The 13,068-nt window shown below is 45.2% G+C and overlaps 2 protein-coding genes across 2 annotated transcripts; one reads left to right on the forward strand and one right to left on the reverse strand.

Annotated features, from left to right (window-relative positions):
* Window positions 1–781: 781 nt before the first annotated feature.
* Window positions 782–3,853, forward strand: spra (sepiapterin reductase a). The gene is made up of 3 exons (XM_048259191.1): window positions 782–1,412; window positions 2,322–2,612; window positions 3,630–3,853. Exons 1-3 carry the CDS (start codon window positions 1,064–1,066, stop codon window positions 3,818–3,820), a joined length of 831 nt encoding a protein of 276 aa, XP_048115148.1. The 5' UTR covers window positions 782–1,063; the 3' UTR covers window positions 3,821–3,853.
* Window positions 3,854–9,897: 6,044 nt separating this feature from the next.
* Window positions 9,898–11,205, reverse strand: LOC125304777 (acidic phospholipase A2 1-like). The gene is made up of 2 exons (XM_048259277.1): window positions 11,064–11,205; window positions 9,898–10,019 (listed from the first exon to the last, which is right to left on the reverse strand). Exons 1-2 carry the CDS (start codon window positions 11,203–11,205, stop codon window positions 9,898–9,900), a joined length of 264 nt encoding a protein of 87 aa, XP_048115234.1.
* Between the last annotated feature and the right edge of the window lie 1,863 nt (window positions 11,206–13,068).

Below are 13,068 nucleotides of genomic sequence, written 5' to 3' on the forward strand. Positions count from 1 at the left end.
GGACTGAGCGGCGGTCATATTTTGTACCGCTATGCGGTACATCTAGTCTCTACCCAGAATGAACAAACTTCCACAGTTCCTGTTTTGCTTCAGAAACGGCATTTTTAGCCTAGTGTCACGCCACAAGTTTTCAAACGGGTTTGACAGGAACTGTGGAATGTAGGCCTAGATCATACCCTGGGAAAAAAAAACAATTCATTCGTTCTGAGCAGAAATAGGCTACCTGTTCAGCCAACTGATGGCACAGGGCTACATGCTATTTTTCTAGCACATGGGACTGGTTATGTGGTTGCCCAGCAACATTTTACTGAGTAAAACCTGTGAGTTTGTTTAAATGAACATTCTTTCATTTTGTTAGTAACAAAGTATCTTAATAGGCTAAAAGTTGTCTAGCCCAGTGGTTTTCAAAGTGGGGGCCGTGAGGGGGTGCCAGGGGGGCCTCAGCAAGTTGAAAGGAAAAATAAAAGCAACAAATAAATACATTTGAAAAGTTTAAAATATACCTATTACTATGAGGTAATGATTGTTATACTATGACATTATAATAATGTGACGCATATCTGAACATTATATTTTCCATGATAATGACTTGGAATAATAGTAGAGTGATAGCTCTCATATAGCAGAAAGCCCCAAATACATTTTTTACAAACTGTATGCTCCATCGCATCAAGTGTTTATGGCTAAAATAATTATTAGGATTAGCTTAATGTATTTTTACATTTGCCGTAGTATTGTCGATGGGTTTAATAACGCATCAAGGGGGTCCTGGGCGAGAACCTAGTGGTATTTGGGGGCCTTGTCGTGGAAAAGTTTGGGAACCCCTGGTCTAGCCGCTCTTTCCTCCGGTAGCTCCATTCTCGTGATAGGTTGGAAGAGGGGGCGTGACATGAGGGTAGAACACTGATGTGCTTCCGGCTCGATTACACCGATAAGCCGCGAGAGAGCATTCTTATCATAATTGTATTCTGTGGCGAATTGATCCCGCACGCACACATTTTTTCCACAAGCAAAAGTCCTTTAAATATCGACAGCGTTCTCTGCTCACCAGTTCCATGTCAAAATGCAGGACAAATACTTCCCTGATGTGGTTGGCTCGGACGGAAGGGATTTCGGCAAAGCCGTCTGTATCATAACAGGAGCGTCCAAGGGATTCGGGCGGTGTATAGCCAAAGAAATCGCCTTGTTGCTCAAACCGGGATCGATGTTCTTTTTGGTTGCTCGGTCTGGTGACAAGCTGCGAGAGCTCCAGGCCGAACTAGCTGCCACTCGTGCAGGCAAAGCTGGCTTGATCACTCGATGCGTGGTCGCAGATTTGGGTCTGAAGGATGATGTGGACCAAGTGATACGAGAGATTCGAGAGGCAGCATCAGACATCGACATAAACCAACTCCTCCTAATTAACAATGCAGGTAAGCCCACCATGACGTGTTTTGGGCATTGCCAATGTTATTCGGACATGTGTCAATTGTTATGTTAGAATCAGCAGTACAATAAAGAGATACGTCTGAATGAATGAACCCCTTTCACAAATGAGTAGGAGTAGGAGTAGCCTAGCCTACAGCCTATATTCAATGAAACATGCAACTGGTTGTTGGTCTAACGTAGGACCTCCACCTACAGCAGTGAGACATTACAACCACTGTTTTATCTCATGAGAGCAAGAAAGATGAGGGTAATAGCCCATCTCTTACTGAAAACAAAACTGCTTTAATGGGAGAAAATAAATGCATGAAAGAACAGGAGTTAGTGAGACTGTGTGTGTGTGTGTGTGTGTGTGTGTGTGTGTGTGTGTGTGTGTGTGTGTGTGTGGTTGATGGACTGGTATGTTGTGCTGGGTTCACTCTCCTCCTTCAGCCTCTGTGTGTGTGTGTGTGGTTGATGGGCTGGTAGGCTATGTTGTCCAGTGCTGGTTTCACTAACTCTCCTCTCCTCCTTCAGCCTCCGTGGGTGTGTGTGTGATTGATGGGTTCACTGACTCTCTTCTCCTTCAGCCTCTGTGTGTGGGTGTATGTGTGTGTGTGTATAGTATGTGTGTGTGTGGTTGATGGGTTCACTAACTCTCTTCACTAACTCCCTTCTCTTGTGTGTGTGTGTGTGTGTGTGTGTGTGTGGTTGTGTGGTTGATGGGCTGGTATGTTGTGCTGTGCTGGGTTCACTAACTCTCCTCTCCTTCGTCAGCCTCCGTGGGTGTGTGTGTGTGTGTGTGTGTGGTTGATGGGTTCACTAACTCTCTTTTCCTTCAGCCTCTATGTGTGTGTGTGTGTGTGTGTGTGTGTGTGTGTGTGGTTGATGGGTTCACTGACTCTCTTCTCCTTCAGCCTCCCTGGGCGATGTCTCCCGCTTCGCCAAGAGCTTCACAGATCTGCACGAGGTGAACGCATACATGTCCTTCAACGTGAGCTCGGCCCTCAGCCTCACGGCCAGCGTGCTGGAGGTGTTTCCACGGCGACAGGACCTGCATCGCTGCGTGGTCAACGTCAGCTCCCTGTGTGCCCTGCAGCCCTTCCCCTCCTGGGTGCTCTACTGCACGGGCAAGGCGGCCAGAGACATGATGTTCAAAGTGCTCGCCGAGGAGGAGCCGGACCTCAGGGTGCTCAGCTACGCGCCAGGTAGCCCACTGAACACACACACACACACGTAACACACACTCAGCTACGCGCCAGGTAGCCCACTAAACACACACACACACGTAACACACACTCAACTACGCGCCAGGTAGCCTACTGAACACACACACACACACGTAAGACACACTCAACTACACGCCAGGTAGTCTACTGAACACAAACACACACACACACACGTAAGACACACTCAACTACACGCCAGGTAGTCTACTGAACACACACACACACGTAACACACACTCAACTACACGCCAGGTAGCCATGCACATAACACACACTCAGTGCCAGGTACTCAAACACTCAACTACACGCCAGGTAGCCATGCACATAACACACACTCAACTACACGCCAGGTAGCCATGCACATAACACACACACTCAGTGCCAGGTACTCAACTGCCGCCAGGTAGCCATGCACATAACACACACTCAGTGCCAGGGTACTCAACTGCACGCCAGGTAGCCATGCACATAACACACACTCAGTGCCAGGTACTCAACTGCACGCCAGGTAGCCATGCACATAACACACACTCAGTGCCAGGTACTCAACTGCACGCCAGGTAGCCATGCACATAACACACACCAGGCTCTCACTGAACACTGACAATATTGGAGCAGTTTTCATTTCATAGTCTCCCGTATTGAGGTAGAATTATACTCCCTCTCTCTCTCTCTCCTCCATCCCCCTCTCTCTCTCTCTCCTCCCTCCCCCCTCTCTTTCTCTCCCTCCCCAACCCCCCTCTCTCTCTCCCCATCCCTCTCTCTCCCTCCCTCCCCCTCTCTCTCTCCTCCCTCCCCCCTCTCTTTCTCTCCCCTCCCCCCCCCCCCTCTCTCTCTCCATCCCTCTCTCTCCTCCCTCCCCCTCTCTTTCTCTCCCTCCCCAACCCCCTCTCTCTCTCCATCCCTCTCTCTCTCTCTCCTCCATCCCTCTCTCTCTCTCTCTCTCTCTCCTCCATCCCTCTCTCTCTCTCCCCTCCATCCCTCTCTCTCTCTCCAGGCCCCCTGGACACAGACATGCTCCTGCAGGCGCGCACGGAGTCGGGGGACGCCGGCCTGAAGAAGTCCATTGCGGCGCTGCACTCCCAGGGCGAGGTGCTGACCTGTGAGGAGTCCTGCAGCAAGCTGCTCAAGGTGCTACTGGAGGACAAGTACCCGTCCGGGACGCACCTCGACTACCATGACGTGTAGAAGATACACACGCACACACACACACACACACACACACACACACACCTCGACTACCATGACGTGTAGAAGGCACACACACACACTCACACACACACACACACACACACACCACCTCGACTACCAAACACACACACACACACACACACACACACACACACACACACACACACACACCTCGACTACCATCATGACGTGTAGAAGGCACGCACACACACTCACACACACACACACACCTCGACTACCAAACACACACACACACACACAGGCACCTCGACTACCATGACGTGTAGAAGGCACACAGACACACACACACACACTCACCTCGACTACCATGACGTGTAGACACACACACACACACACACACACACACAGACACACACACACACTCACCTCGACTAGCATGACGTGTAGAAGGCACGCACACACACACACACACACACACACACACGCATGCACAGCACATGCACACAACTCACACACACACGCATAAGCACACACGCACACGCACACACACACACACACACACACACACACACACGCACACAGACACACACACACGCACGCATGTAGTGTCAGTGCACATACACACACACACACGCACGCACATGCACACAGATACACACACACACTCCATGTGTTTGTGTGGTGATGTGAGATTTGATGTTGAGATTGGACTGGAGACAGCACACACGTGCCTTATTCATAGCAGTGTAATGGGGGTGAATGACTAGAGATGGGAAATTAAATGTTATTGAAAATATTAAAAATATCAGGTTATTGCCAGTATAAATCCATGAGTAAAGATGGAGGCCTTTATGTGATGGGAGTCAGCTGTTACTGGGAGTGTAAAGGAACCATATGTAAGATTTTGGCTAAAACTGGTACTGCAATCACTTTCAAATCACTGTAGAGCGGTGTATCCCCTCCCCTCCCCAGGTAGGGGTTGCCAACCCAGATGCGCATCTTTGTGATTAGTAGATAGGTAGAGGGTGCCAAAACACATCATGGCATGACAAAACATCAACATCAGTTGAGGGCTGCAACTTCACTTTTTAAATGAAAATATCCTGGCCGGACTGCTGTTGTCAGTGATAAGTATTTGAAATGAACATGATTTCTTAATGTCTAGTGACATATCAGGGCCATTTTATGATAAATTTAAATACATTTCTTACAGTTCCTTTAATAAATGGCCTGTAGCGGTTATTTCAGAGACACATTCCTATTTTATGAACCAAATATGGTATATTTTTAAAAAAATATGTTTGAAATTTATTTGGTAAATGTATCAGTTTATGTTATAATTAATTCAATGAGTCTTTATTATTTTTATATGTCCTTGTGCCAAATATTGACTTTTAAATAATGTTCAATTACCAGCTTAAAGTGTTATTTCTAATCAGTGTAAACAGTGCCGCTGCTGGCCATTTCGGTGCCCTAACAGAGTTGAAATTTGAAAAATGATTGTGATTAATCTTAAATTGTTAAAACATTTAAATGATAACTCACCTGAAGTAAAATAAAAGGCCTATAATTTACAGACCATTACTGTGTGTTTTTTAAGAAATGCTGTTTGACTTATAAATGGTGCATTGTCACTTTTAAGAGCATTGAGTCTTTACATTCTCATAATGCCAGTTCTTGTTTGAGCTATATTGATGTAATAATATTAACAATAATATGTGCGACATTAAGTTGTTATAAGCAGTGTTCATTGCTTTGGAAGTGTGTAATGCCCAGGGCTTACCACCCCTCAGCACCCCCCCAGCTCTCCCAGGAACACACCCCCAGGAGCACCCCCCAGCTCTCCCAGGAACACACCCCCCAGCAGCACCCCCTCCCAGGAGCTCTCCCAGGAGCACCACCCCCCACCACTCTCCCAGGAGCACACCCCCAGCACCCCCAGCTCTCCCAGGAGCACACCCCCAGCACCACCCCCTCAGGCTCCCCCAGCAGGGGCACACCCCCCCAGCACCCCCAGCTCTCCCAGCACCACACCCCCAGCACCACCCCTCAGCTCTCCCAGGAACACACCCCCAGCACCACCCCCCAGCTCTCCCAGCACCCCCCCCTCAGCTTCCAGGAACACACTCCCAGCACCACCCCCCTCACCACTCACCCCCCAGCACCACCCCCCTCAGCACCACCCCCCTAACTCTCCCAGGAGCACCCGAGTTTACCCAGCTGCAATTACACTCTGGCACTTTTCTTTTCTCATGCCTTGTGCATGTAGCATGTCAATCAATACAATACACAAGCGATTTTTATTGTTGTACAATAATATTGAATGACTTCATGAATAAAGAACGCATGAATAAAGAAAAAATGTACGAACGGGATTAGGGCTGGCTGCGCCAATGCACAATGTTATGAATGAAATGTGCTGTTTTGGAGGCAAGTATGTATTTGTAGTGACTTCAGCCTATTAAAGGTGCTATAAGCAATGTAACACGGTTTCTAAGCTAAAACATTTTTTTGTCACATCTGCTAGCTGCTTGTGCCTGGAATACACTAAAAAAACGCGGTCTCCGTGGACAGCCTAGGCTCCAAAAATGGCCACAAAAAAACTTGGGCCAACCTTGCCCATAAAAACATAACAAACTGTTCTAGCAAATCACCGACGAGATGCGCGTTTGGGAGAGTTTCAATTGTATGGGAGGGAGGGTGAGGGAGTAGCGAGCTAACGCTCTGTTTTGTTTGAATGTCAACAGAAGTGACGTTACCCTGCATAGCACCTTTAATTGCGTTAGTTGTGCGATGTTCCCGCTCTGCTCCAGGAATACTAGCCTGACGTTGTCATACTCAACATTCTAGTCAGAATTTGAGTCTGATATTGTTCCATTGTGATGTAATTATGGGGCTCTCTGGGGTTTCTACTGATACAGGGGGGGGGAAATGCCTATGCACTTAAACTGCAGTTAATGTTATTAACAAATGCAGTACATTTTAAGTGGTTCTACCCCCCCCCCACTTTTTTATGATTAATCTTACTAATAATATTGACACAATAAAGTACCCTACTCTAGAAATACTGAGGCTATGAAAACTGTGGTAGGCCTGTATGGGCCTGAATGGTGAAAACTGTGGTAGGCCTGTATGGGCCTGAATGATGAAAACTGTGGTAGGCTTAATGCAGTGGTTCTCAAACTTACTGTCATTCCCCACTTTGGAGGTGGAGAATTTTCAAGCCCCACCTGATTTAGCATTTTGGTTCCATTTACATTTCCCATCTAGGGATCAAGATGTTATTTTAATTCATATGTTGGTCTGTTTATGACACTTATGTTTGCATGTGGCTGTTTTGTTTTGAATTTATGACCTTCCTTGTCAATAGAGAAAGGCATTATTAAAATAGACACAAAAACAAATTCCCTCAGTGTCCCTATTCCCCACTAGTGGGGCCGCCCCACACTTTGAATGGCCCTGTATGGGCCTGAATATGGGTATGGGCGGAATGGTGAAAACATGTATGGTGGTGATGTGTGTGGTGTGGTAGGCCTGTATGGGCCTGAATGGTGAAAACTGTGGTAGGCCTGTATGGGCCTGAATGGTGAAAACTGTGGGAGGCCTGTATGGGCCGGAATGGTGAAAACTGTGGTAGGCCTGTATGGCCCTTTATGGTGAAAACTGTGGTAGGCCTGAATGGTGAAAACTGTGGTAGGCCTGTATGGGCCTGAATGGGAGCGTTGCCACCGTTCCGCTGCGGACCATAGAGAACAATAGGAAACCTGCCGCTTGCCTCTGACTAATGTGATCCCCGCCTAAAGATGCATTGTGATAAAGACTTAATCCTCTACTGCATGGTGTTGCCATATAGCAACAATTAATGTATCTTAGTGTTTCTAATGGGTAGTAACACAAGACCTATATTTTACTATTTAAAAGTGAAGGGGACTTTAATTTTGGTGTGAAAAAATAATTGTTAGGTCACATGACTAGAATATGTTATTAGTAGGCCTACAGTACTTCACATTTCTACAGAGAGGTACCTCTGTGACCACCACCAGCTGTCCGCTACCTTTGGATGGCTAGAATTCAGAATTAAGGCATTATTTATTTGAGAAAGAACAAGAACAAGTTTATAAATAATATAAATATAATATAAAGTTTATATATAATATATATTTTGTAAATTGGCAAAATATAATTGTTGCCATATGGCAACAGCATGCAAATATGGAACCTTTATGCCCATTCCATGCCATGAATATCATGGGATTACAGGATTACAGGATTACATAGCACTAGAATACTCTAGGAATATTTAAAACTTTTGACAATATTTTAATGTAAAAAACATTATTTACACTTTTATTTGTAATTCCAGACATATTGTTAGGATATTGTAAATGTTTACCAAGGTCCAGATATTATAGTGACTGGAAGAAGATGTATCTTGTGTTATTGTTCACTATACAGTCAACTAGACATGATCAATTCTGTTTGGGATTTTGGGAAAGATAATAGCGCATTGTTGGCTCTTCCGCCAATGAAGTGCCAGTGTTAGCTATAATGCAGCAGGAGATATGTGTGTGGCTACAGCTTTAGGGGGCAAAGGGGGTGACCTTTCTCTTCTCTCACTATAAATGGTGTGGGAGATCACCCCTGCATGCCCAGGGTGAGCCTGTATATGTTAGGTTGATCCTTATGTGAGGGACCCCAGATATGAATGAAGCATGAGTTTACAGGGCAGGAGAAGTGTGTCAGGGGGATATGTGAAGGATACCTATGTCTCTCTGTGTGAAGGACACCTATGTCTCTCTGTGTGAAGGATACCTATGTCTCTCTGTGTGTACCGCATTGATATGGATGAGGAGATATGTGACGGATACCTATGTCTCTCTGTGTGAAGGATACCTATGTCTCTCTGTGGATATGGATGAGGAGATATGGATGAGGTCTCTCTGTGTGAAGGATACCTATGTCTCTCTGTGTGAAGGATACCTATGTCTCTCTGTGTGAAGGATACCTATGTCTCTCTGTGTGTACCGCATGGATATGGATGAGGAGATATGTGAAGGATACCGATGTCTCTCTGTGTGAAGGATACCTATGTCTCTCTGTGTGAAGGATACCTATGTCTCTCTGTGTGTACCGCATGGATATGGATGAGGAGATATGTGAAGGATACCTATGTATCTCTGTGTCAGGGGGGTATGTGAAGGATTCCTATGTCTCTCTGTGTCAGGGGGGTATGTGAAGGATACCTATGTCTCTGTGTGTACCGCATGGATTTGCATGCTTTCTGAAGGGACTGTGACTGCGGTCTCAGTGCAGTTGAATATGACCTCTGACTGCGATAGAACCCTATAAATATGGAAAATGAAAGTCATCATAATGAAAAATAGTCATCTAAATGATGACTTTATTTAACATAAACTTAGGTTTTGATCAAAACAATTGTTTTATGTCCCTACAGGAAGGTTATTTCTCTTCCAAGGCGGACTACACTATGACAATTTTACCATGATATAATCACTTTATAGCCCAAAATACAGTTGAGTTTGTGTTATGTTAGGTATAAAACTAGATGTATCAGAGAATAACTAAGTCAAGCTTAATTTAGTTCATATTGGAAAAGATTTTACAGCATTTTCCACAGTGGCGCACTGTTGGCATATTTTTTTTCAAAATGTCTATAATTTTAACCATTTTAAGTAAGGAACTATTTAGTTCTTACTACTAAGAACTATTTTTTTAAGTCTAGGTGATAATTCATACTGTAGAGGGTTAAGATTGGGATGAACTGAGTTTTTAAGCTCGGCTACATTATTTGTCCCCTAGAGCATAACCATAGCCATAAAGATAACATTTTCATTATCATCATTGCAGTCGTTTCCATGGTAACTGTAGAACACAGAATGTGGTCTGTCTCAGTGGCCCAGAGGTTCCAGTTGTGCAAGTGTAGTCCAGATGGACAGATAGAGATACTTTATTTATCCAGAAGGAAATGAAGGTGTCCAAGAGCTTACACACATCATACACAGTCATATAACGTCCACGCACACATACATACTACAAAAACACAAAGGAAGATAAAAGTTTTTGTGTGTGTGTGTGTGTGTGTGTGTGTGTGTTCACTTGCACTGGTTCTTAGGCAGGCGCCTGTTCTCTGGATTGTAACCAGCAGTGGCTAAACACTCGGCGGCCTTCCTGTCGCACTCAGAGATGAACTGCTCACACTCAGTGTTCTTGTTGGCTGTAGAACACAGACGCAGGGGAGAGAGAGTGTAAGACACAGACGCAGGGGAGACACAGACGCAGGGGAGAGAGAGTGTAAGACACAGACGCAGGGGAGAGACAGTGTAAGACACAGACGCAGGGGAGAGAGAGTGTAAGACACAGACGCAGGGGAGAGAGAGAGTGTAAGACACAGACGCAGGGGAGAGAGAGTGTAAGACACAGACGCAGCGGAGACACAGACGCAGGGGAGAGAGAGTGTAAGACACAGACGCAGGGGAGAGAGAGTGTAAGACACAGACGCAGGGGAGACACAGATGCAGGGGAGAGAGAGTGTAAGACACAGACGCAGTGGAGACACAGACGCAGGGGAGAGAGAGGGTAAGACACAGACGCAGGGGAGAGACAGTGTAAGACACAGACGCAGCGGAGACACAGACGAAGGGGAGAGAGAGAGGAATGGAGAGACACAGGAGAGAGAAAGAGGAAGGGGAGAGAGAAAGAGTAAGACACAGGGGAGAGAGAGTGTAGAACACAGACGCAGCAGAGAGAGAGAGGAAGGGGGAGAGAGAGGAAGACAGATGCAGGGGAGAGAGAGAGTAACAGAGAGACACAGGGGAGAGAGAGAGTAATAGAGAGAGAGGCAGAAACACACTGATGACTGGACACAGTTACTGTAGATCCTGTGTAATGTACCATAGACTGTAGAACATGTAACAGAAACCTGTTTCTCTTAAAATGTGTTACTCATCTGGGCATTTGGCTTTGTGAGACATGACAATACTGAAATACAGTCAAACTCACTGAGGAAGTGAGACATTTGGCTCATTTTAAAGATGGACAAGGTTTTAAGAGCAAATGCCAAATACAGCATACTGTATAATGTATCAATATGCATAAAAGTAAATACAAATATTTAACTCTATTCACACTTATTACGAATATTTACATTTGCTTTTATATATTTTGTTCCAATTATGGCCCATAAGTCAGAGGTCGTATTTATCTCTGGAAGGTGACAGGTGAGTGTGGGACAGGTATGTGGGGTCGGACTGTAACTCACCTGAGCAGGTGACAGTCCTGTTGGCCTTGTCACATGTATAGGCATAGATCTCAGTGTAGGGGTTGTCAAAGAAGGTCCAGCACTTAGGATGCTGGATGGCATCGCCGTAGCAACGATCGTGCACCTCACAGCATCTGTGCATGCGACAATTGTGTGTCAGTGGTCAGGTGTTGAATGTACAGTACAGTAACAGAGATTCAAGGACATGGACAGATTTTCAGATTAGGAAGATCTGTACCACACACATCTATGAATAGATTGGCTCATTTTAAAGATTGAGGCTTGAAGCGAATGACTAATTACACAAGCACAGCTCCAGGGGTCAGTGATGACGATCCTGATGAAGGGCTAACGCCCGAAACGTTACATTAAATGAAATATTTGGAGCTGGTGTATAGTGGACTTTCTTCACTCTCTCTAAATTTGCAGATAACACAACATTTGTGGGGCAGGGCTTATCTCTAAGGATGATGACGACGTGGCTTACAGAAACGAGGTCCTCACACTAGTGGAATGGTGTTCCCACCACAATTTAGAATTAAATGTTTTAAAGACTAAACAAATGGTAGTCTCCCAGGCTCAGCCCCTGGTCATCAATGGGGTAGAGGTGGAACGGATGGGCAGCTTTAGACTCTTAGGGACCATAGTCTCATCCTCAATGAAATGGGGAGACAACGTGAGCTGTATTACTTCAACCCACCAGAGGCTTTTTTTTCTCTGGCAGCTACAGTCTATGAAGTGAACTTGCAGGTGAACATCTACTAAAGTCACTTGCCACTTTAGATTGTAACCGGAGGGGTTTTGTAACCAAAGAGTTGCAGGTGAGTAAATTTGTCTTGATAAGTCAAAGTCTTCTTAAATTAAATCAAAATGATCTTTCGAGAGAGCGCTAGGTAAGTCTTTTCATACTAAAACAATACCAAATAGACTTTTTGATCTTATTTTGATTCAATTTTAACACTTGGTTAGATTCCATTATTTGCAGTGTAAGACTTCTCTGTTTACCTTGTCTCTAACTAACTCTCCAGTGTTACCTTGTCTCTAACTAATGTTTCCTTGCAGAGAGTTGGTTTGTATGTTTGCAGTCATTGTTTTCATTAATGTTTCCTTGCAGAGAGGTGGTTTGTATGTTTGCAGTCAGTCTTCACTCTGTGTGTGTGTGATGCTATCCCCACCCTGCCTTATATGCTCCCAGTTTAATGGTACGTTTCAACCACTCAGGTCTTCGCTTGATGCTGATTGGATTTATTTAAACTAGGAAAAAAATCATTGAGGGCTTAGCCCTTATTTACAATGTCGAGTAAACACACAAATAACACATATACAATATCATGCCAAATGATCTTTTAGTGTGCATACATTCCTACAATATGTGTGTGACTCAATGCTACTCACCAAAGCAGAGGCCGAAGGCCAGCAGGAGGATGGCAGGGACCGTGTTCATGTTGTCCAGATGAGTGACCTACACACAGCAGACATCCCTGGGGCCCTCCTTATATTCGCCTCCGAGGCCTTGGCTCCCTGTGATAACGCCCATGTACCTCACATGCTGTGCATTAGACACCGGTGTGATAACGCCCATGTACCTACACATGCTGTGCATTGGACAGCGGACACTGCCGGCACCAATGCCTTGTGTTGATTTGCAGGCTCAGCCCTGTCCTTATTTTGGCCAATTTGTCCTGAGTATGTCCTGAGTCTGGTTTGTGGTCACCCTAGTTCTTCTACATTATAGCACACATGTAGCCTTTACTTCCCCTTTTAAACACACATTATGACTATCAACTGGTCATGTACATTAATTTCTTGAAGCATATGATCTCCATATTCAAGTAGGCTAACAAGCAATTATTATGACCGGTTGCAGTGTAGGCATTGTCAAAAAATTTTTTTTTTTTTTCGCCATCTACTTCTGAATTTTTGGTCAACGATACCGGGACATTGGTTATCTCTCTGAACACCGGTGCACATGAAATTTGGCTAACAAGTGGGTATGTAGCCCCAC

Source organism: Alosa alosa, chromosome 12, assembly GCF_017589495.1.
Source record: "Alosa alosa isolate M-15738 ecotype Scorff River chromosome 12, AALO_Geno_1.1, whole genome shotgun sequence".
Taxonomy (NCBI): Eukaryota; Metazoa; Chordata; class Actinopteri; order Clupeiformes; family Clupeidae; genus Alosa; species Alosa alosa.

What these genes read in the sequence shown, in the direction of transcription:
- spra (XM_048259191.1), top strand. Translation starts at nt 1,064, where the DNA reads ATGCAGGACAAATACTTCCCTGATGTGGTTGGCTCGGACGGAAGGGAT. An exon ending in CCTCCTAATTAACAATGCAG is followed by an intron (nt 1,413 to 2,321) that starts GTAAGCCCACCA and finishes CTTCTCCTTCAG; the next exon opens with CCTCCCTGGGCGATGTCTCC. An exon ending in GGTGCTCAGCTACGCGCCAG is followed by an intron (nt 2,613 to 3,629) that starts GTAGCCCACTGA and finishes CTCTCTCTCCAG; the next exon opens with GCCCCCTGGACACAGACATG.
- LOC125304777 (XM_048259277.1), bottom strand. Translation starts at nt 11,205, where the DNA reads ATGCACAGATGCTGTGAGGTGCACGATCGTTGCTACGGCGATGCCATC. An exon ending in CAGGACTGTCACCTGCTCAG is followed by an intron (nt 10,020 to 11,063) that starts GTGAGTTACAGT and finishes TGTGTTCTACAG; the next exon opens with CCAACAAGAACACTGAGTGT.